At 33.3% G+C, this 25,565-nt stretch overlaps 1 protein-coding gene across 1 annotated transcript; it reads left to right on the plus strand.

Annotated features, from left to right (window-relative positions):
* Window positions 1-18,482: 18,482 nt before the first annotated feature.
* On the plus strand, window positions 18,483-22,645 carry LOC132046756 (growth-regulating factor 1-like). Its single transcript, XM_059437495.1, has 4 exons — window positions 18,483-19,053; window positions 19,748-19,969; window positions 20,883-21,237; window positions 21,530-22,645. The coding sequence occupies exons 1-4, from the start codon at window positions 18,684-18,686 to the stop codon at window positions 22,338-22,340; spliced, it is 1,758 nt and encodes a 585-aa protein (XP_059293478.1). The 5' UTR covers window positions 18,483-18,683; the 3' UTR covers window positions 22,341-22,645.
* The last annotated feature ends 2,920 nt before the right edge of the window (window positions 22,646-25,565 follow it).

Consider the following 25,565-nt stretch of genomic DNA (forward strand, 5'->3'; position numbering starts at 1 on the left):
ATGAAAAATTTCTCCTCCGCATTCTACTCAATGCATGTGTGTATTTAAATATCACGAGGATTTCAAAATATTATGATAGATTTTAAAATTGTGGATTTAATCATCAATGAGAGTAGGATTATTTTTATATTACGCTTTTATTTTTTTTCCTTTCCTTTTGTTAATCAGAGGGGAATTTGAATTATTTTATTCAATGGATGTGCTTTATGCTTACGGGTTGTATTTTTTAATTTTTTGATTTCCTTTGTTTTTGTATCAAGTTTATGCTCTTCGAGAGAAGTTTTGAAGCTAACAAACACTTGCAATGTTCTTATTCCCTTTTTGTTTTCCAATTTTCTTTTTTCATATTTCATTCATTTTTGGTAAATTTACCGTTTTTATGCTTATCAATGTGTTAGTTCTACTTTTTGTGTATTTATATAATTTCTTTTCTCGGCGACACAAATAGTTTAAACTAAATGTAAAAAATAATGTTTATACATTTATTTTGCTTATTTCTTGATAATTCTCTTTGTATTCAATTTTTATAATTCTAAGATAAAATATACTTCATAACCGCACGAAGTGCGGATATATTCACTAGTATAATATAAAGCTAGGTATAAAAAAGGTGATGTGGCACTCTCTAAAGCCAAGAAACCTATTTATATTTTTTCTCCTTTTTTTTTTTTTTTTTTTTTGCAATTTTTTCCTCCTTCATCCTATTAATTTAGCTTATTTAAAGCAGCCACAATCATTTTTATTTTTCTAATTAAACTGAACATTTAATACACATTCATGTCTATGCCTTTTCATTTCATTCGTTTTGCTCTTTTTTTTTTGGATTCATGGGTCAACATTCAACGACCACTTTAATCTCCAATTAAATTGAGCAATTAATACAGTTTAATGCCTATGCTTTTGATCTTCTTCCATATTAGTTTCTCCTCACGTTTTTCATTCATGTGGCTTCACGCCCAAAAGGGGCGACACTGCCTTCTATGACACCATCCCAAACGCAACATTTTTATATTTTAATGTTTTCTTGATTTGAAATTGTGGAGAACATTGTGGTGTTGGATTGTGATGTATTGAAGAAGGAAAGATTGTGTCTGAGGGTAAAAATGGAGAGAGTTTCGGACAAGAGTGAGTAAGGGTGCTGCATGGCTGCCAAAAGAGAAAACAAGAAGTGCAATATGAAGTTTAGTAGTCATTTTTTTGTTCTTCTTCTTCAGCAGTTTGATCACGTGAATGTTTAGGCCTTTCCCAAGTTTAATTTTGTAATAAGTTCGCTCTGTATTATTATTAATGTATGGTAAAGTATATGTAGCCGTTTCAATAAATTATTGATTTGTTATTATTTTGTGTTAGATTGAGATAAGATTATGCATATTATGTTCAAGAAGATAGGGAATTCCCTATCTTCTTGAACATAATATACACATAATATACATAATTCAAAGGAAGAATGCTAGAAGAATGTTGATCTTTACTTTGCATGGTCAGTGTATTTTACTTTTTATTTTGCACAATCACAATTTGTTTTGTGAGATTCATGTGTTATTAGATATTCTATCTTGGTTGAACTTATTTGTGTGTATCATCTTCCCAGCATATTCAAACGGTCCCATTTCTTTACAGTGAAAGCTATGCAACATTTTGGTTGTAAACTTTACTCTTTTGACTCTCATAATTAATCTTACTCAACATTTGCTAAATTATTTGTGCTATGCCATCTATATATAGGAGCCGGCTCGATGGTATCTACCTCAACATTGGATGCATTTCTTCTACGGTAATTATATACTCTTTAAATTCATAATTTTTTCTACTTCTTAGTTTGCTTTAATTTCTTTTACAAAGAACAATGTTTTCAGATTAGATATGTTGTGGATATGATTAATTAGATCTGTTCAAAAATTGACACAATGTAATTTTAAAACTGTTTTGAAACTTAATATATGAAGAGAGAAAAAAAGAGGGAAAAATCTAATTTCTTAACAAGAAATGATTATTTGCCTAATATTAATGTGTGAATCTCAATAATCATCAACCAAACATAAGTCACAATTGCTTAGCAATTAAAAAGACCGAAGCTTATGGTAAATCAAAAATTTTAAAAAGAAGGAAGCGGCTACCAACACGAAGAAGACCTCCGGATTAATATTAGAATTTTAATAAAATTTCTTATATTAATATTTAATGATCAAGAAGAAAAATTATTGAACTAATTTCTCATATTTTGTTGAGTTCTTTTCGTATTCCTAATGATTTGTTCACCAATTAAATTGTTTATTCTTTTTCTGTTTCTAACTGTATCGGTTATTTCATAGTCTCTAACTAAATTGAATAAATAGTAATAATATCTATGGTTATCGATATTTTATGATATATTTTTATGCAATATTTATTTAATATATTTTTTTATAGTTCATATTGAGATTTGATAATAATATATTTTGGTTACTTATTTTTATGTTTAGGAAGTTAAAAGAGAAAGAAAAATAGAATTTGATATTTTTTAAAAGAAAATGAGTGATTGAGTATGGAAGTAAAAAGGTCAAAAAGAAAAAAGAAAAATAGATATAAAGGTAAGAAATGGCAAAAGAAAAGAATAAGATAAGAATTACATAAGAGATTCATATAATTAGATACTTAAATATTTAAAGTTTGAATATATATGCACAAAAATAGATTGGTTTTTGTTGAATACTTTATTACTTTTCTTTATTTTAAGAAAAATAAAAGATTTGTTTCACTTATACGTAGACTATACAAGTAATTATTGAAGACTAAAATCTCTCTCTCTCTCTCTCTCTCTCTATATATATATATATATATATATATATATATTATAAAAGTTCACGCAGATAAATTCACTAGTTATTTTATTATCGTTGGGCTTGGTACTGAATAATTGACAACAGTAATTACCATAACCACCATAAGTTCATAACGCAACATACATGCTCATAGGAACAGCATCTTTCTAAGACCAGCCTACTCTGCCATACGGAGTGACATTTCTCTTAATTACCATTGATTTGCTTGGTGTAGCGTTCACTTGTAGTGGACCTCGGTGATACTCTGTTAATAATATTTCAATACAATATGAGCTAATCCTCAAACGTACGTGAGCAAATTACTACTTCAATAAAGGAAAACATTGGATTCTTTCAAAACGAAAAAATAAGAAAAACAGAAAGAAAAAACTATAACTGAAGAGGAAACGTCAATAAAAATGAAAAAAATATGTATCCCGTGATCCCAATTCCCATCTAACACTTGTCAAGTCGAATTAAATTCACACCCAATGCAAAGAAACGAAAGATAACGTTTTTGTCGAGAGTAACAAAAAGCTGAGGTTTGAGTCTGAAAGTGACCTTTGTGAGTGGATGGCAAAAGCGTGAATTCATATACCAGCAGAATTGTATTTGTTCTGAATCCTAGCAGGAAAGAAAAATGAGATATCATGTTTAAATTTCAATGGAAGAAAAAATATACTAGTTGATTTTTTTCTTAATATGCCTAAATTTTGGTGGGTTGAATTATTCGATATGTGTGCTAGTAAAAGCTATGTTGCTCGGACTCTTCAAAAATATCAACGGGTGCGTGTCTGATTCTCCAAAAGTAGTGTATTTTTGGAAAATCCGACAGCTTAATGCAAAGATCGAAAAGCAACAAGAAATCCCGTGCAACTTAGAGTAAAAGATAACATGTATTTAGTGAAATAGTGACCGGAGAAGTTAATTACTCATAATGAAATGTGCAAATTGGTCCGGACAACACCTAATGAGAAAAAATAGGGCAAGGTACAGAGAGGGGAGATGTTAAAGAATTGGTCCAGTAAATTCAGGTGGGTACAGAAAATCCAAAGCAAAATCTAATTAAGATTAGAGCAACGGCAAAACAGGAGTCAACAAAAAAAGTTAAAGTATACAGCAACCTAACATAAGAACGACCACATAACGCTGCAGTGGCCTGCCCCTATCCCTTGAAATCAAAAGCTCTTTCACCTACTTGCCCTTTTTAGTGAGTGACACTCATCCTTCCTCCTCCTCATTAAAGTTCAATTCACTTCTCGTTGATAACTCCTTACACAAATTACACATTCACTATCTGCATATAATGGACAAACGTATACGGTACGCTTACGTATTCTTTATGTGTGTGAAATGTCATAGTCCAAGGCATGTGTGTCTTGTCATAGTCAACTTAGATTCTCTCTATCTAGACCCACTATAGTCATTGGCTTGAGACCTTCTTTAGATTTTTCCATTGCTGATGACAAAATTACAAAAATGGGCTTCTGAATTCTGATTCATTCTTCCTATAGGATTTGCTATAGTAGGCATGCATGCAGCATGCTATTGCTAGCATCTTCCTTATCAACCTAAAGTCCAAAAACAACTTTGGATTTTAGTATTCAACTACTCACATGTGAAATGAAGTACAAAAAAAGAATGAATTGGGTAGTTTTAATTCATTAGTCTTGCAGAAGGGCCACTGCCCCCCTGGATTTTCTGTCACAAAAAGAGAAAAGATCCAATAAATGGAAGGACATAAATGGAACTGAACAGGAGGCCCATACTAGAGTACCATGTTGAAAGGCATGCATCCTCAAGGACATTAAAGTATTAAACATTTATAACACCTGGTAGACTTCAAGTATCCAGCCAAAACACACAAACTTCTGTTCAAGAAAGCATTAAATATTATCTGCAAGGGTTGTTACTTGTTGGCCTAAGCGAAGACTGTTCAAAGTCACTCTTAATACGGTGCACCATTTACTCTCAAAATAGTGTGACACTGTCCGTTTTAAAGCAAGTTCGCATGGTTCTCCCCCAGCTAGGGTCTAATGAGATTATTAAGAGTATTGTTAGATCTTATTATATGTAGCTTATTATCAATTCTAAAAGTGTGGAAATCTGTTTTTCATCTTTTTCTAGATTTTTTTTCCTTACATAGATCTCAGTTAAATGGATCCTTGAAACAATAATAAAGTTGTCTTAAACTTAAAGGTGACGAGTACTTCGAGCCTTATCAGCCACTGGTATTTTCGCCAAAGTAAGCTGCTTACATTACACCCCCTAAGGTGCGATTTTTTCCCAAACCATATGCTGGGCACTTCATGCACTGGACTTCCCTTTACATAGATCTGAGAGATTAAAGAATATCCAAAATTTGTAGTTCATGTTTGATGTTTGTGTACAAGGGGTGCCCTTCATGTCTGCCACAATCGGGCTTTCACTATTCGTCATCTACTTTAGCTTTTCTTTTTCTTTCCCAGCAAACAGATTATGGAAACTTTATTTTTTGGTTTGCAGCAATAAAAGGAATAAACAAACTAACAACCATTTTTACGGGGGATAGTTAAAGCTGGAAAAAAAAAGGCTGTGTTTGCTCAGAATGTCATGTAAAAGAGTACCAAAACTCATGCAATTGCTTCTTTTCAAAGGCCTAAACATGCCGTTCAATTAATGCAATATATCTACACAAGAAGACAAATACACATCACCTGATCATGGCGTGCCCAAAACTGAAATAAAGTCAAGAGAAGAAAGGGAAATAATTTACTTATTTTTTTTTTCTTTCATCCACTTTTCCAACTTTCATAAAACTCTGCAGAGATGAGTCAACAGAATAGAATCGTACCAGCACGAGAGAATCAAACCATCGCCTATTCCCCAGTCTCAGTTTTGTTCTTATCATCTTTTTCCATTTCTGCTTTTTCTTTTATCCATACCAAATGTAAAAAACAAATTATGCACGGAAAATAAATTAAAAAATAATTGTTACTTAAACGGTTTAAGAAAAAAAATTAAAGAATCGCCTACATGTAAAGCCACGAAAAACGATACATTATCTCATATGATGATGATGATAAGTTGATAAAAGTACTTCGCACCAAAAATAAAAGGGTAATAAAAACTATGAGCAGTAAATTAATTAGCTCATGAAAATATGATTCTTTAAGTTTGAGCGGGTTGAGTGGGCATATTTTCATGACGGGTTAATGGGTACAGGTCAAGTTAGCCATTTTGAAGTTAGACTGATTTGGACTAAATATCTAGCCCCATCAAGTTAGCCATTTTGAAGTTAGACTGATTTGGACTAAATATCTAGCCCCATCCATAAGAAAATTTGTCTAACATGTTTCTTAATTTTTTTGATATGTTATAAGATCTAACCATAATAAATAAATAAAAAATGATTAGTTTTGTTTTCGTAATCAAACTAATGAAAAGAAAATAAAAATAGAATTTAAAATTTGGTAAAAGTTAGATGGGTAGAGCTATGATCGATTTTTTAGATAATATAAAATCCAACCTATCTCGACTTAAGTAACGAGTAGGGATTATGGACCCATCCTTTTATCGATTCAACTCATTTTGACATATACAAATTCAGCCAAATTCGCTCATTTAACACTTGCTAATAAGGATCCAAAAAGGTAAGAGAACAAGTAAAACCCTATTTGACTAGTATGTTAAGATATCAGGAAACATATATCGAGGTCCAGAGTTCCACAAACACTTTAGGGACCAGAATCCCTATTAGTAATTGCTAAAGAATGGCACCAGTCATCTACCAATCAAGTCTGAAATTTTGATATAACTTCTGATATTGGGGCAATACGTTTCCTCTTATGGAAATATTAAGCAGGCGTATGGAAACTAAATGTTGTTTCACTTTATTTTGGAATTTTTGAAGTTGCAGTTTTTATTGAAGATGAAGTTGTGTTTGATTATACTTTTTGAAGAGGAGAGACGAGAGCATTTTATTTGGACTTATGAAGATGGAGTTAAAACAGGTTATTAGCTGTTTTTCAAGTTTGGAATCATGAATTTGGAATTTTCATGGTGAATCACTAATTTTTAAATAAAGTGAAAAATGATGTCCGAATAAAGTGTATACAGTATTTATGTTATGGCAAACGGTCCTAAGTGCCTGAGTTGTGAAATCTTCATCTCCTACCAACAAACAAGGATATCAAGTCCCTCTTATAATGTTCAGCAGCTTTTTCTTTTTCCCTTATTACTTTTTTTTTTTTTTTTAAATGATAATGATACAATCAAGCTCTAACTCTACTCCATAAGTATTTTTTATTGATCACAGATTTGACTTTTTGTTCTTTAAAGAAGTGACATTTTATTCCCCATTTCACCTAACCTTATCAAATCTACAGAGTGAACTCAAGGAGCTTTTACGTACGTTGAGGGAAACATGGGAAAGTATAGATATAGAGAAATTTACTTGCTAGCTTAGTACGTTTCCACCCCAAGAAATTGCGCAGATTGGCCTTGATATTGACTGGTCTTTAATTTTTGTCCCTCAAATTGTTGGTTTTTAATTTTTGTCTCTGCTTCTCATTTAATAAAAATTTGTGGGCCAAATTTACCTTATTCGTTGTCTATCAGAGATTCTGGGTTCAAAACTCATTAGAGTTTAAAAAATAAAAATAAAAAAAAATAAAAAATTCACACAAAGTAAAGTTTTCTCAGAAAATTAAAGACCATTGATTTGAGGGACAAAAATTAAAGACCACCCCATACCTTCCACCCTCAAAAGTAGATTTTTTTGGGCCGTTCAAGCCGTTCAAATTTCCTTTTTTTTGCGCATAATGTCCTTCAAAGGCATTGGTCTTTAATTTTTGCTCTTCGCTAAAAATTTCTTGGTTCCGAGTTCGAATCCTGGCTTAGTCAAAAATGGATTCGCAAGACAAAGTTTTGCTACATTCAGGCAGAGTTTTGCTACCTTTAGGTGGAGTTTGAGGCAAACTCTTCCTTAATGTAGAATTTTGCCTACCTTAAAAGGTAGAGTTTTGGCTTAAGGTAGAAGTTTGCATTAAGGCGATTTTTAAAATTTTTTTTATTCAGTTATAATTTTGTAAAACTCTGCCTAAAGGCCTAACTTTTGCCCAAATAGGCCTAATTTTGCTACGAAATTCTATTTTTTTTTTGTATTGAGCCAGGATTTATACCGTAACCTCGTGGTATCAGGCTAAGGACAAAAATTACATACCAATGCCTTTGAAGGTCAATCATGCAAATGATTAGACAAAACGATTTCTTGGGTCGCTCAAATTAGACAAATCCAAATGACTCTAGAGCGAAGGCCCAAGACGCAGCAAAAGTGCTTGGGTCCGGTTCATTTAATTGCACGGTTTGTTCTTCAAATGGGCTGGTCCTTAAATTTTGGCCCTTCAAATCTAACTTATATCTCGGGCCATGAGTCATTTAAGTGCGTGGGGGGAATAACTTGTCTAAATATTATGAAACGAAAAATATAAACTTACTTCCGCAAAAAGTTTTTAGTATGAGGGACAAAATTAAAGACAGGACCAAATTGGGATAGAAGGGCAAATGACCCGTTGGTAGCAAAACGACTAGCTTACAAGAGGCCCAAGACATCAACAAACTTAAAGGCCCACGTATAATGTTGCTATACCTTGTTTCTTTTTTCTTTTTTTTCTTTTTTTCATTGTTCTTTTTCCAAAATTACTCTCTGTATCAGACGGTAGGATTATATTTCAGTAATTATTTATTATTTCTAGTAGTGAAGTTAACATCATCTAACGTTACACTAGCAAGGAAAACAACATCATTATAAACGGGCACGAACCTATACGTTTTACGATATATTGAGTACGAGAACTTCATACATCCACATTAACATGTTTATTACTAAAGCATTGTTTCATTGGCATTTGCTAATTGTTGCCAATTTCAGAATTAATAGTAAAAGATTCAATTTACAAACAATGAATTGAAACTCGGTCATTACGAAAGAAATAACCGGTAAGTATTTGTTCGAATAGTTAAAAAGTAAGTGACGAATTACAGGCAATAATAGGAATGGAATTTTTTAAAGAAGTATGAGACGAAAATAAGAGAAACTAAAGTTTGCTTTTTCTCAATGTCTTCTGATCCCCTCAACTCTCAAGAACGTGATACCTTATGGTTTGTTTTTTTTTTTTTTTTTTTTTTTTTTTAGGGAAAAAAAAGTTATGATTTGTTGGTTGTGCAGCGACATCAGTGCTTTTATTTCTCTTACAGACATTTAATTCCAATACATAATAAATTATGTAAAACGATTTTTCAAAAACTTCATTTCTAAGTAAGATAAACGAATCAATGAAAAACAAAAACAAAAAGTAATAAAAGGAAGACTTTAAGTCTATATATTCCAATTGAATATTTTGACTTTCATGAAATTGACTTGAGAAAATGTATTTTCTGAGAGAGGAAATGAGTAAATTCAAAGGTAAGTCACCCCAGTTTGGTTTCTTCCTTATCAAAGAAGGTAAGTTGTCAGAATTAAAGAAAAATAAGTGGAGAAAAAAGCAATTACACTTGTTAATTGAAATCTTTCTTAAAAAATAAAAGAATCTTCCGCACATAGTTGCCTAAGGAAATGAATTGTCAACTAAGCAAGTACTCTCAATAAGTCTAAATGTGTGTGTGAATTAAGTTATAACAATGATAGTATAAGGAATATTTTACACTATCAATGAATTTTAAGAAATATATGCGTGCATTTTAAATCCTAAATCTATAAGGAAAATCTTTCATTACATTTGATGTGATCGCTAGCAGAGGTTAATGCCAAATAATATACCTACTTGCATATAATTGGAACCTACCCAAAACTTTTGGAGAAATGAAGAATGGGAGGAGCAGAAAGCTCTAAGTAATACAGTGGAAAATTTTGTCAAACCGTTCTTACTGAATCCCGTTCTGCTTTTGTTTCTTGACAGAGAAAAGTACAACTGCAAATTCATACTACAATTTCGTAAAAAGATATTAAGCCACGGAATAATCAGTTGTAGCCAGGCCGCTATAACAGGTAGAAAGAGCAATCATTGTGGTCCTATATATAATTAAGTTCACCCCAGGGCAAAACTAGAATTGATCTAGCTATGGATGTGATAGACCTTGGTAACTTTAGCCAATTTTTTTTTTTTAATTTATGTTAAAAAATTCACTTAATATATATAAATAATTTATTAGACCATATTAAACTTTCAGAAGCCATAGATTCAAAATTATGAATATTGTCTCTGAATACTTACATACGATATATAGTGGATGGGGTAGTCAAAAAAAATTTCCTCTACAGTTCAAATTTCTGGTTATGCAAGTGATTTTTGTTTACCTGTAATTAAGGGCAAGTGGATAGCCCAAAAGATGCGTAGAATCGAAATATGGTGAGTAAATGCAAAAACATGGGTAGAAGATGAAAAGGAATGGCGGTGTATGTGCACAAAAAACCAAAGATTGGCATATGTTGGGTGGATGGGAGCAGTATACAGAATCTGCTTAGAATGAGAAGGCTTTTAATTATTTGGAGGTGGGTACGTTGAATATAGCAGTAAACTGGAAAATAGAAGTGGTCCTTTTGGATATGCCACTCAGTATGGGAACCAAAATGTTTGCTCATTTTCCCACGTCGTTACCCTTCAATGTCTCATCCATTTCCTCCTCTTTCAGAATGTCGCTCACAATTCTACCTTACTATCAGTCAAATGATCAATATGGTCGATTTATCTTATATTATACTCACCAGCACTATCTCAACCTTTTTTCTAACATAGAGTTACACGAGGTAAAAGTTATATTAATTTAAATTACGCAGTATTTAAATTAATCACTTTCTGTCAATTTATGCATATCTCGACAAGTAATGAATACTTACATTTGAACATAAATCTCATTCAAATTTGGGTGCAACCAGCACTCCTGCAGGATGGCAAGATAGATATTAAGGATCCAACTTGAAGAGCTGCAACGTGATAATATACTTTGTAATTTGTTCTATTTTGCAAGATAGTATCACTATTTGAATAGTCAATTATTTTTCCTTTTGACTTAGAACTCTTATTCAATTTTGGTTGTTCCAAATTCCAATCAATGCCAACATGTCATTGTTAAACTTTATTATCCAAAAATATCACCAATACATTATGCACAACCATATCCAACACCTTTTACATTACTATATGTCAGCTACTGTCGTTTAGACACTAAGAAATGAACCAAAAATGTAGTAATTTCTTAAAGAAATACACTAGAAAAATATTTGTGCAAAGATCCCTCCTCCAAGTCCTGCTATCCTTCGGTAATTAATATTGTGGAAGCACAAGAAACCTCATGACAGTACAAGTTATATGGATTATGTATATGCCAACTTAAATTGGAAATGAGAGTATAAATTTAATTATGAAAATCGACATATGTGTGGCCCATCCAGTATGATAATTCGATGAAATACTTTTAAAACTTTCGGGGTACAATCGTAGTTGTGACGAAAAGAGAAATCAATTGTAAATCTCAAATGTCCTTTAGGGCCTGTTTGGAAAGCCACCTGGTAATTGGAATTGGTGTAATTACTAGGGTAGTAATGTTACACTTCGGAAAATTTTCCGTTGATGCACAGTGAATAGACTAACGAAGAGCACGAAGTATACGGTGTTGCAATAAGTAAGGAATGACATTTGATGATCCTAAGTAAGATTTCAAAGACATTCGATGTTAGACGAGAAAGTTTGCCAAGAGAAGGCAAGGCATACGATAAGTATCGGAAGAGATTTACGAGTACCAAGTTAATGATGATTTAATGATGCTTTGGAGAAGAGTTATAACGTCCCTTAGATTGTAAATGAGGTGATAAACAAGTGTTAAGAAGGGTCCATAAGGATTGGAGATCAAACGAGTCGACGAGAACGAACTTCGGAAAACTGGGCATTATACGGCCAAACATACTGGCCGTATAAAACATACGGGTCGTATGTTTAACCGTCTAATCAGCCCAGATTAGCACCCCTCTCTGGACCAAATCTACGGCCGACATACGGTCAAGATATAATTTATACGGACCGTATGTTGGTCCGTAGGTTGGTCGGAGCATTTGGTGTTATTAATAAAGGGACCAAGTTTCATTTCATTTCATTTCCCTTCACACCCCTTCTCTTTAAGAACTCTCTAGAACACTTCTCCCATAAAAATTCAAGGGATATTAGTGATCAACTTCATCAAACCAAGTGAATCAAGTGTAGGAAACCCATTAAAGTTCATCCAAGACAAGAAATCCAAGTGAAGGTGAAACTAGGGTTTTGTTCAAGTGAAGTGTTTGCACCCAAGGTTCATTCCTACACCATCTAAGGTAAGTTTTATGGTACTTCCATGTTGTTTAAGGTATTGAAAGTTGAAACACTTGGATTGTAAAAGGATATAGAAAATGGGTCATGAATGTGGGAATAGTGTCATTTTTTAGTAATAGTTTGGATTGAGTCATGATTCTTAATGTGTTGTGATTATGGTTATGTTATAAATGATGTTAAGAACACGAGATAGACATTGTATATGAATGATCGTAATCGGGTGTTATGACCATGAATATGGATGATTGGAAGTGAATTGAGAGGTAAAGATAATGTAGGTGAATAAAGGCTATTGTTATGATGTTGTGAATGTTATTATTGAGGTTTGGGAGTTGATATATGATATGGAGGAAGTCGTATAAATAAAGGAGATGCTGTCCAATTTTCTCTAGCTTTAGTTATGTATGCTAAGCTATCGATTTTCTAATGGTAGTATAACTCTAATGAAGGTAGAAACGTGAGCATTGAAGGAGAACGTGCAAGTGATAGAATAGTTGAACGAAAAGGTATGTAAGGCTAACCTTTCTTTCATAAGGCATGGTTCTTTGGCCAAATATCTATTCTTCTATGAGCCTATGATGTCCTCCAAATGATTCGATTTCTAAAAGCTACCAAGCTCATGATTCTCGATATGTTACCATTGTACTAAATTCCTTAGATGATGAGTAATCCTCTAGGGATAGATGTAATGAATGACGATAGTAATGATGCTAAAGATGCTTATGAGCTTTTATGTATATGTGCCTATGTATGGCTACTATGAAATCCCGAGCTTATATGGCCGGGTAGAATATATGTATATAGATATGTATTGCGTGCACACCACTGCAGTTGGGTACGGATAACTCTGAGCCTTGGTAGGGCCAGGTATGTATGACCCTGAGCCTTGGTAGGGCCAGGTATGTGAAACACCGAACCTTCATGGTCGGGTATGCTATGTAAATGCTATGAATATGAATATGAATATGAATATGTGAATGAATACGAGTATGAAGGGAAATATGACTACGAATACGGATATGGATGTATGTACACAATCACGCATTAGAAATGGAAAGTCCCTATGAAGAGCAAGTAAGTGTTTATGATGATAATACTACTATCTCCCATCCTATGCTATTTCTTATATTGTCTATTATGCTTTCATAATGATATTGATCATGCTTTACATACTCGGACATTCTTAAATCGACGTCCTTTTGTTTGTGGATGATCGCGTCATGCCGCAGGTGGCCGGGGATACTGTGCTTGATCCATAGCTTTATTACCCGGGGACTACATAGCGGAGCTCCATTTCATTCAGATTTCTGACTTTTGGTATTGCTTTTCTTTGTGTACATATTTATGGGCATGGCGGGGTCTGTCATTTATATGATATGACATACTCTCCTTAGAGGCTCGTAGACATGTGTATATATATGGTTAGATGTGTTTGGCCTTGTCAGCCTATATTTTGGATATCATTTTGTTAGCCTCGTCGGCTTAAGTACATTGATATGGGCATAGTTGCTAATGATGGTATAAATGTATTGTTGCCCAATGGGATTAGTATGATTGATGAATGAAAAGTATGATTTAGCTATGTGGCTCACCTAGATGCAATGTGAAAGTATGTTAAGAGGTGCCCGGGTGGGTTAGCACCGGGTGCCCGTCGCGGCCCTCCGGTTGGGTCGTGACAAGTAATTACACTACAACGACCTGTTTGTTTGTCATAACGTAATTACAGTATAATTACAAGCGTGTTGTTTGGTTGCACAAGTGTAATTACACAATTAGTTTAATTTAAAAATAATATTTAATTATAAAAAAATTTAAAATAAATATTTAAAAAATATTTGCCTTTATAAATGATATTAAATTAGTTATTTAATAACACATTGTTTCTTGAAAATATATTAATTAATAATCAAATATTTGTAACTAATATTGTAAAAAATAATTGTTATATATTTTTCAAATTAATAATATTTAATTTTAATTAATTATAAAACTTAAAAGAAGACTTTTTTGTGAGAACTTCATGGATTGGGTGTTTGAAAAAAATAATAATATTTATAAATACAATGCCAAAACATTATTCAAATGTTTGACACAAAAAATCAATCAAATGTAAGTGAAAAATAAACAACATGCAACGTTGCAAATAACTTAAAATTGAAAATATAACCTAAATTCAAAATCCAAAAGAATTTTTTTTAACATAATACTCTCATGTCAAATTTCAGTATTACATAAGTAAGTTCCAATGTAACTTAAGTAAAAAATTCAAAAGAAAGGGAAAATATAAGTCTATAATCTCATTCACAATGAAATTCTATTTTCATAACGTCACTCATTATATGTCAAGTTTTTTAATGACTCATTCTTTTCAATATTAAGAAATGTAGTTTCAAAAATTAGAATAATAAGACGGTTATGCTAAATGAATAATAAAAAAAAAATACGAGCAATTACATGGAACCACAAGAAGTAAAGGTTGGGAATGAGAAGAAAGAAAATGAAAAATAAATAATATAAAAAGAACAATATATTTTAAAAAATAAAAATAATTAAAAATTTAAAGTAAAAAAGAAATTAAAATAATAGAAATAAAAAGAAATTAAAAATCAAAAGAAATTAAAATAATTGAAATAAAAAATAAATTAAAAATCAAAAGAAATTAAAAATAAACAAAAAAAGAAACAAACTAAAAAGTAATCATGTAATTACAGAGTGTAATTACACCCAATTCTCAACCCCCACCTGAGAATTGGAGAGTGCAATTACAAACATTTAATTACCTACCAACACTTAATAATGCAAATCAATTACACTTAATTATCCTACAATTACCCCCAGATCCTCTGTAATTATTTGATCAAAGGAAAAAAGAATTCATCTTCCTTGTTTGAGAATATCTCTCATTTATATTCCCACCAACTTATTTGGCCTTGTAGACTCTAATAATAGAGGGTGGGCTAGCTATCTTGATGGAAAGCAGACACTTCATTTTGAGTAAGTTAATGTAAACCTGCAAACATTTAATTATGTTAAAAAATACTACCAACACTTAATAATGCAAATCTTTTATTAGATTTAGACATTCTAAGAAAGTGACGGAGCATGGAACGTTACCTAGGTGATATGCTTTGGGTTCTGATCCTACAATTACCCCCAGATCCTCTGTATGTTTGATTCACATGCTGCGTAAAAATTACTCTAATCACCACTGAGTAAAGAAAAGGAAAAAGAGATTCATCTTCCTGTCTTAGCATTCGATTAGTTCAATCAATTTTGACTTATTCAGATTTTAGATTCGACAGGACAAATTGATTATCCAATTGAAATCGGATTTTTCAGTTCGTTTTTTATTTTTTCGTGTTGGATTTTTAATCTTGGGATTTAATTTTTTGCTTCATTCCTTCCAAATAAAGTACTTTGTGGCCTAGAGTTTGATATTTTAATTGAACTAAGCCACTAAGTTATTCTTCATGACCTATATGCCTTTATAACATTGTTTTTTTTTTTTTGGTTCTTTTGAGTTTGAATATTTTCAAAAGGGAGCCAAACTTTCAAAGACAAAATTTAAATTTAAGACAATATTGTTAAATTTAAAGAAAATTTAACACTGATTTTCAGCATATAAGGTTGGAGACTAAAAAGCTCAAAAACAGAACATCAGGATACATAGGGCATTTGAAAAAAGAAAAAAAAAACGATACCCATCAATCTGTCGAGGTTGAGTAACCAAAACTTGAGCAAACCCGAAAGATTTCATTGCTTTTCCAATGTTTTTCACACAAATGGTCTCATTAATGTGATTTGGGGATTTATCACTACATAAGAAATAAGTATACGTCATGTAATTTTCCCCAAAGAATGCATTTACAGAAGCTAGGATTTCAACTCTATATATAAGTTCTTAATTTTAGAACGATAATTTCAAGTGTCAATAATTAAATCTTAAATTTATTTTGTGCGTATATTAATGAGTTTCTTAATAAAACTAAACTATTTAAGCAAAAGATACTGAATCGACCGCATTCATATCTAATCTCCGCCCCTGTCCATGTGTCTATTGAACGGCTTTACATTTTGTTATTCATTGTAATGCGGGTACGTAATCTTGAGTTTATAATTTGTTATTCATGACTCTACTATCTTTTCCCTAGGGGATTTTATCATGTGAATGCGGAAATTCTTTTATTTATTGTGAGTACTTAGCCTCCACAATTAAGAGGAAAAGGACAGAAATTGTTAAAAATGTCGTTAGAAGTAAAGCGTTACACTAGTAGAATTGTCGTGTGGTGAACCCCTCTGCATGTTTGCCACGCGTCACTTGGGATGCATAATAATCCAATGGGCATGGCCCTCCACCCACGACGAAAGTAAAGCCTTATTTTCCTAAATGACAATTTTTATTTATGTGTAGCTAACTGATTAACAAGAAACAAATAATTGTGAGAGCTCTTCCATCGGTTATTGTTGGCCGTTCGTCATATTAATACATCATTCCACTATATCTGATCTCAAAATAAAGACAACTAATATGCCTTAATAGGAATAGCTAGTATGTATATATCTCCACATTTTTTCTGATAGCTAGTATGTATATATCTCCACATTTTTTCTGGAATTGAGCTAGGAAAAAAAATCGATATCAGATCTCTCATGTGAAAAACCACTCACCCAACCAACGCGAATAAAGAGGAGAACTTGTAAAAATGTATCCACATTTTCACCACAAGGAACTAGCAAGAGGAATTGCTCCGTTTCTATTTGATGACTAGTTAAACCTGACATAATCCTCAATTGACGGTGATCATGGTAATATTGCATGAATGCTTAAATAGTGCATTTTTACCTATCATAAGACATGATGTAAGCGTCCATGAATTTTAAAATTTTAATGAGCTTAACAAGTAAAATAAGTTGTAACATATGAATTGTAAATATATAATGAAATTTGTAAAATTCAAAAGAAAAAAAGTGTACAAATCATACATTTAACTATGTCGGTTTTATAGTATATGTTCAAAATATCCAAATAATCAAAATTATAAAATTGTAGAGCAACAACATACTATACAAGTTATAGTCAAATAATTGAAGAAATATTTTGAGAAAATATGTCAGGGTGTACAAGATCTAAAGCATCAAGAATGTATAATGTATTAATTCAGGCGAATATGACAAATAACTCAAATACGTAAAACGCGCATGCAACAAATAACATACTTATATAGACGTTAGTCTCATGAAGTACGTTTTACTACTGACAGTCGCTGATATGTTAGAGGTTGCTTATCTAGAGGTCAATCTCTATTTTGAAACATACTTTTCCTGCGCAAAGTTCTAAATGAAGTCTTAATTACCATTACCATTTTAAAACATGACTATCTACTTTAGGGCTTATCTAAAAATAAATTATGCACTAAATGTATAATTTTGTAGTCAAAACTATCAAAATTTCCTTTCTTTACCCTGATTTAGGGTTTTGCTTTTTATAGCCTCCCTTAAATACTTAGATTTTTGGAGAAGTTTTTTTTTTTTTTTTAATTTTTTTCTTCAAATGGTAGCCTGCTCCAGTCCTCTTACGAAACTTTCGTTATTGGGTTAGCCATAAACTTCACATGTTTCTAGCGATTCACATGGCATCATAAAATGATACCAGTCTTGGATAAGAATCTACAACGCACTAGAACGCCCTTGTTGACAATCGTTTGCTTGGACATCATTTAGGGTTCCTCGAACAATGTGATATCTCACACCGGGTATCCTTAATCCTTCCCCCTCTTACTAAGACTACACAATGTTCTTGTGAATTATGGCTAATACCGGGTATATAAGTAGTGATTTCAAATCCAAAGGTTAATTGTACTCTGGCAACTTCATTCGCTCCCCTAGCTTTCGTCTCTCAGCGTAGTGTCAGCCCAATAGAGTGTTTTTGCCATTGGTGTGACTTCTTTTTTCTCTCAAATAAAAACCTCATTGGCGCCAAGCGTGAGGAAATCTTTAGACGTTTAGTAATTTCTCCTCCAACAGCCTGGTATAATATTTTTTTTTTTCGAAAAAAATATTACTTTAGTTCCTAAAAATATTAATCCAAAGAAACATCTTGGACCTACGTAACTCATAATAGGGTCAAACGAAAACGTCACTTTCTTTCTGATTGTGTGAGTCTAAATTGTAAGTAAATGAAAGCGAGGGCAAGTTGGGCAATTACCACAAACCCCTAGAATAGGATGAAATTACACCATTATGTTAACAAAATTATCTAAATATAGGTTCTAAATATAGGTTAGCTATTAATGTAACTCAGCTTCATTTTGGGAAACAAAACTAGATATATATATATGGGCTAACATGTCTCCAGTGTCCAAGATGTAGAAGATGGTCTTTGCCCTTTGTACTCCTTTTGTCCTCTCTCTCTCTCTCACTAACCCCAAAGCAACTCCAAGTACTTAATACTCTTTTTTTCTGCCTCTTTTTTCTCTGTCTTGTCTGTGAGTTTTTTTTTTTTTTTTTGGGTATGAACTAATGCTCTATGCAACTTTAAGTTATGGATTTTGGTGGTGTGATGACAATGGAGACCATTCAAGAATCTGATAACATTTCAAAATCTGAGACTACTACTAATAATGGATCTGGACAGCAAATGAAACAAGAGAGATCTGGGCCATGTGATGATATTAATTGGAGGCTTTCTAAAGTTGCCAGACCTGCTGATGACTTTTCTGGTCTTTCTATGAGATCTAGTTCATCAACAAATGATGGACGTGGTCACTCTACTATGTTGAGTTTTTCATCTCCAAAATCTGAAGAAATACCATTTCTTTGTACCAATAATAATGTTTCTGTTCAAGACTCATCTAGAAGTCTTGCTTTCCCTTTGTTTGATTCTGGATCCCAATACAACAGAGCTGCTTCAGGTATCAGAAATGTTGATGTGTTAATTTTTTTTTTTAAAAATTTTATTTGGGTGCCTGATTCTGTTTAGATGGTGACTGGGAAATAATGGGATTTTGGAGATTTGGATGATGATGACGTGGATTTGTTAAAGATCTGTTTTTTATCATGTTTAGCTGTTTTATTTTCCTGTACAGGAGAAATAGATGGGTCTTTTCAAAGAAATAATACTGTAGATGTAAGAAAAAAGGGTATTTTGTTGTATGCCACCACTGTGCTATACATTCTTGATGGTCTTGTCAATAAAAGAAAAACAGAAAAGGAAAAAAAAAATAGAACTGCTGAAGAATCTTTTGTTGATGATATCCTATACTGGGTGGAAAATCTGGTCTTTTCATGTTCCATCTTGGGACAAATCTCACAAATCATTTAAGGAAGGAAAAAGTAAAGGGAGCAATAAAGTAAGTGCACGAAGGAAAAAGGAAAAAAAATGGAGAGAGAAAAGGAAAGAAAGAATGAGACTCTTTTTATATTTGAGTTTCAGATATTTATGAAGTTCACCCAGTCAAGCTTAAGATGTCTTTGGCTAATTGATCTTTCTATTTATTTACTTTTTGATTTGCAGTTACTCATACTATGCAAGTTCTGATTATAAATTTTGCTCTATGCTTCTCTCAACAAGTCAGCTTTCTTAGCTTGTGTTTTTTTTTGGTTCAGCTTATGCCTCTGGAGTATCGAATGAGAGCACGCGTGGCCCGTTTGCTAGGTTCAGAGGTCCATTTACTCCTTCTCAGTGGATGGAGTTGGAACATCAGGCTTTGATCTACAAGCACCTCGTGGCAAATGTCCCGGTCCCTCACCAGTTGCTTATTCCTCTTAAAAAGTCTCTGAACCCTTATGCATTTTCCGGATTATCCGCTGGATCCTATGCCTCCAATTGTAAGGTTTTCACTTTCCGTACCGAATGTTGGCATCAATTGTGCCAAAATGGAACATGTCTTTATACCTTATCCATTCAGATGTCTTCTGGTTGTCGTATGTGAATTCACTTTTATACGACGTAGGATCTTCCATATACGACACTGCTAATAGAACATTGGTTTTTTGGCATACAACTATCTGTACCTAATACGTGCATAATTATATGAGGTTTAGTGGAACGACTGTTTAAGTACTATAGTTTTTACTAGTATAGGGGATGAAATGTGGAAGTAAAGTACGTCTATTAGATAAAGTCGGTGTTGCCTTTGGTATCCCAATCTATGCGTAACAATCCATATTAATCATTCATTGCATAGAAATCCATGTATTAGTTTGCGTAACAGTCAATATATTACTGTCGCTGCATGACAAGGCCGTCAACCAAACAACTCTGAAGAGTCCAAAACCTTGTCGCGTATCTGTCTCAGTTACCTATCATCTCTTTGACAATTGGAACTTTGTTACTTTTTTTTTTGGTCTGTTTTTCTTTTCATAGAAATCGATCTTATGGCTTATATTTGGAAGTAATATTCTTCTGCATACAGTTCAGAAGTAATTTTATCTCGTAAAAATTGGCATATTTCCAGACTTCATCTTGTATTTCAGTTTTCCCTACTGTTTGGCACATATTTGTTCAGTCTCACATTTTAGGTGACTTACAGAATGTTCATAGGTAATTTACATAGACCTTTTAATTTTCGAAAGGGTAGAAGACAGTGTCGCAGTGTATGGGATACACATTCTTGTAGTTTTTTGACTTTCTTGCCATGAAGTCATTTACCAATGATTTAGTCTCCTATAATTTTTCTTCTTTTCTTTCTCTCGTTTTTTGTTTTTTAATAATCTTTTGCCTACTTTGTGGTACATGTAGGGGGATGGGGTGCTTTCCATCTTGGTTTTGCAAACAACACTGATCCCGAGCCGGGTAGGTGTCGTCGAACAGATGGAAAGAAATGGCGGTGCTCACGAGAAGCTGTTCCTGATCAGAAGTACTGTGAAAGGCACATAAACAGAGGCCGCCATCGTTCAAGAAAGCCTGTGGAAGGCCAAAATGGCCATGCTGTCTCTGGATCCACCACTTCAAAGGTGGCATCGGTTACGCCCTCCTCATCAGCGTCGGTGATATCCAGCAGCGGTGTATCCAACAGCCTTGGTGCTGTTCAGCACCAGTTCAATAGCTTGCAGCCCAGCGCTGCTAATCCTTCCACTGTGCAGCTTGTCAACAGGTATTAAATATTTAAGTCCTGACAGCTAATGGATATGCCCATTTTAATGCTTTCATCTCCTTGTCAACCTTGATGTAGATGCCTTTTATTTCCTATTAAGAGTGAAACAGAAATTAGACAATATTTCTCTAGGAGGATTTTGATCATGAAAAGGATTGTCAACAGCATTTTTGTTTAACCATCTCACCTTCTCAGAACCCTGCTGGGGAATAAGGGGAAAAAGGAAATAGAAATGCATTACCTTACATAGTTATTATTCTTTGGTCCTGATCGATAAGCATGTATATGACAGAATGCAAGATCATAAAGGTGTCTCTGTGATATCTCCAACAATTGGGTTAAAGCCCAAGGACTCAGCTATTTCAGTTCAAAAGCAACATAATGGATTTGAACTATCCTCGCAGACAAATTTTGGACTAGTTTCATCGGATTCTCTTCTCAATCCTTCACAAAGAAATTCCTTTGTAAATCCTAAGAATCCTAATGCTTTCCTAGATTTCAATGACCAAGAACAAAGTGAACAACATCCAGTTCACCATTTCATTGATGGTTGGACCAAGGAACACTCATCACGCGCCTCTGCATCTTGGCCAGATGAACTTAAATCAGACTGGACTCAACTGTCCATGTCCATTCCCATGGCTGCCTCAGATTTCTCATCGTCCTCAAGTTCTCCTCAGCAAGAGAAGCTCACTCTTTCACCTTTAAGGTTATCTCGTGATTTTGACCCCATCCAAATGGGCTTAGGAGTGACAAATAGCTATGGTGAACCGATGCAAAAGACAGCTAACTGGGTACCAGTATCCTGGGGAAATTCACTTGGTGGTCCATTAGGCGAAGTCCTTAACAGTACTGCAGGTAGTGCGGGAGATGGAAAGAATGCGTCAGCTCTGAACTTGGCAACAGAGGTTTGGGATAACAGCCCTCCATTTGGATCATCTCCCACAGGTGTCCTGCAGAAGTCAACCTTTGTTTCACTCTCAAACAGCAGTTCAGGAAGTAGTCCACGAGGTGACAGCAAGAAGGTTCATGAGGGTATTGGCATGTGTGATGAGGTGATCGGTTCTACGCTGGCGAGTTCTTTGTGTATTCCCTCGATGTAAGTCTCGTGGTTCATTGAGAAAAGACACTAGTAGTGTACTCGACCGATCCTCAGCAGTAGAAAGTTACTTTGACGGTTATTTCCCCTTTGCTCGCTTTTCAGGGTCTGCATGTTTATCAAAGCAGATACTTTTGATAAGTATGTCCTGTTGTAACTTAAACATACATTTGATGTTAGCTTATCCTTCCGGAGAACTCAGTGTATTTGTGATTGTTACCTTGTTTTTCCTGTAAAAGTAATGTGGAATTCTCGTTTTCGTAAGCTTTTCTTTATTGGAGGTTTACATAAAAAAATAAGTTATTTGCATATCTAAAATTGCAGTTTGGAGTGTAATTTGCTGGCTGTGTAAGGCTTCTTAATTAGTTTATAATGCATAATGAATAAGTTTTTGACAACTGATCAAATTGTTTCTTTGCTTCCTGGTCGTTCTCCTCTAGCAAAACCTGGAGCAAGCTTCTCGCTATAGAACATGCCTTAGGTTTAGTTTATGAGGAAGCTTTTGTTGTATACAGGAAAGATGGTTCTAAAGGTCTGAGAGTTGGTTAGTTATATGCTCTTATGCAGGGCCGTCTCAACAAGATTGGGGGCCTCAGGCCAAACTTCATAGAGAGGTCCTAATTTTCTTTAAAAGAAATAAAGAAAGATCATCATATATATTTTTATTTAAAGTCTACTTTTCTAGTTTTTTTAGATGCAAACTCATTAATTATTGTTTTATAATCTATTTGTTCTAACAATTCTTTTTCAATTGATAATATGGCTAATCTATTCAATCTCTTTTTGCATAATCGGATTCATATTTTCTAGTTGACATATTTAAATTGAATAAGTTCTAATAATAACTACAACAAAAATATTTACTTATGAAATAAGAATGTCAACAATGACAAATTTTCAGTGAAATATAAGATAAAGTTAGAACAATAAAATCTGGTTCAAGAATTTCATAAGTTGATATAATGATATCAAAGTAGTGTTAACTTTGCTTCATGCTTGTTGCAATGCTTGATAATTTGAAGAAAGACGCCAAAAAGTAAATCTTGATCTTTCGTAAGTACTAAGTTTTGCAGCAGAATGTTTAGGTGTTTAGGAGAACGGAGAATTTTCAATAATAATTAGAGTACAAGAATGATGAAAGGAAGAAGAAAATAGGTAAATATAAACAATATAATACTTACCCAAATAAATAAGGATACTACAAATATAAAATTACCAAGAATAGTGATCCCATTCCCCCAATTATGCTCAACGTAACTACTCCTCCATAAAAGGGAAGAAGTTACCATTTATCTCCCCAAAAAAACCCCAATGCGGACCCCCCCCCCCCCCCCCCCCAAATCAACAAATAATAAAAGGAAGAAATAACTCTTGTATTTCTTCCCCATATATCTTCAAACTTCCAATTTAAGTTTTTTTTTTTTTTTTTAAATAGTAAATATTACTATTATATATAAGAGAGAACATAAGGACTTTTGTAGTCCTCACAAAATTTTCCCAATAAATATTAAACTTTTCAATTAATTACTTTTAGGTCATAATTTTTTTTTTTAAAGTCAAATTTATTTTTTGTTCTTATGACCTACTTTTTAAAAGCTGTCGAACATTCTTTCTTATTTACCTGTTTTCTATCAGGTATTCGGTACCCATTGGAGCTCGCCTAATCCAGATTTGTGTAGCATAGGGCCCAATTGGGGGAGCGCTCCCTACCCAGAATTTTTTTTGCCAGGCTCGACCCCGAAATCCTTTGTTAAGGGAGGAACAACCCCATCCGTTGCACTTTATTTTCCCTGTTGCTTTCTTATATTGATCTTATCTATTAACCTAAAAAATAATCATTTCTTCGCTAGATGTTCTTTCTTATTGCTCTTCGTTTTCATTTGTTGCTTATTATAAATTTTTACATGTAAGCATTTCTTTTACTTTATATTTATACTCTAATGAGCTCATATGTGTTTACCAAGATTAGTACAAAAATGATTTTCAGATAGTTTTAAAAATTATTAAATGATGCCATATAATGTTAAAATAAAGACAACATTATCAGTTAAGATCGGGTTATCTTTAAAATCTCTTATTTGGTTAACTAAAATTAATCTTTTAAACAAAAAATGAGTTTGAAGTAGGGCGAAATTAGAGCCTCGATACTACCGATTTGGTCGGATTCGCAAAGTACTTTAGTCCAAATTTCGTATTTGTCTTAAAAGTTCATTAAATATGTCCAAATTATTAATTTAGAAATAAATAACTTAAAAAATTAGGATTCAAAGCTCATGTATTTCAAATTATGGCTCCGCATTTAATTTGGAGTAAATAATTTCATCAAAATGAAAGTTAAGATATTATTGGAGTGAAATGAAAGTTTTGCTTTTATATATTGAAAATATACTTATTTGAAGTTTAATTATTACCAACATAAAATTTATTTCTTTAATTAAAATATTACTTTTTATATCTGGAGTTGGGCCCGGACTTAGCACGGGCCTGGTGAAACTAGTATACATATAGGATGTTAAAAAAAGTGGGGCCCCCAAAAAGGTGGGGCCCTAGGCCATTGCCTTACTTGCCTGCCCTTTCAGCCGGCCCTGCTCTTATGTGCCTCCCTTCTTGGAACCTCTTTGGTGCGTACTGCCCCTTAACTACAAATTAGATCCACCAGACAAAAAACTCAATTGTGCATTGTTAACGCAATCAAATCTTTTTCTATGCTTTCGGTGCCGGATTCCATTCACCACATAGTTGGGATGATGCCTGCTTCCTTGTGAAAAGAACAATAGGTCAGTGACTGGTTTACTACTGAAACTTCAGTTGTGAGCTGGATTTGAGGTTAGATCAATGGTTTGATTTATTTCCTGTTGCAGTCTAGATCTTTAGATTAAGGACTTATCCATCCTATCAGGTGGACAGATTTTCCTGAACTAAACTGCTAAGTTTTGAGGACATAGTCGAAACTAATTACAGCAATTGTTATTTATTCTGATGGGAATATTTCAATTGTAAAATTAAAGGTAAACCAAAATATCTGATGAACTGCATCATTATGACTGGAACACTTTCCATGTTGGAGAATCAGGTCACTGACTTACTATTGAAGAATTAGGTCTTTTGAGTTCCATGTTTTAGTAGTCTCTAATACTACTATGATAGTTGGTTCAGATTAGAAATTGGTCAGACCGGTCAGCGGTCAGCCAAGCTGCGGCACGCATGTCCTATTTTCACCCCTTTTTGA

This window comes from Lycium ferocissimum, chromosome 2 (assembly GCF_029784015.1).
Source record: "Lycium ferocissimum isolate CSIRO_LF1 chromosome 2, AGI_CSIRO_Lferr_CH_V1, whole genome shotgun sequence".
In the NCBI taxonomy this organism is placed as follows: domain Eukaryota; kingdom Viridiplantae; phylum Streptophyta; class Magnoliopsida; order Solanales; family Solanaceae; genus Lycium; species Lycium ferocissimum.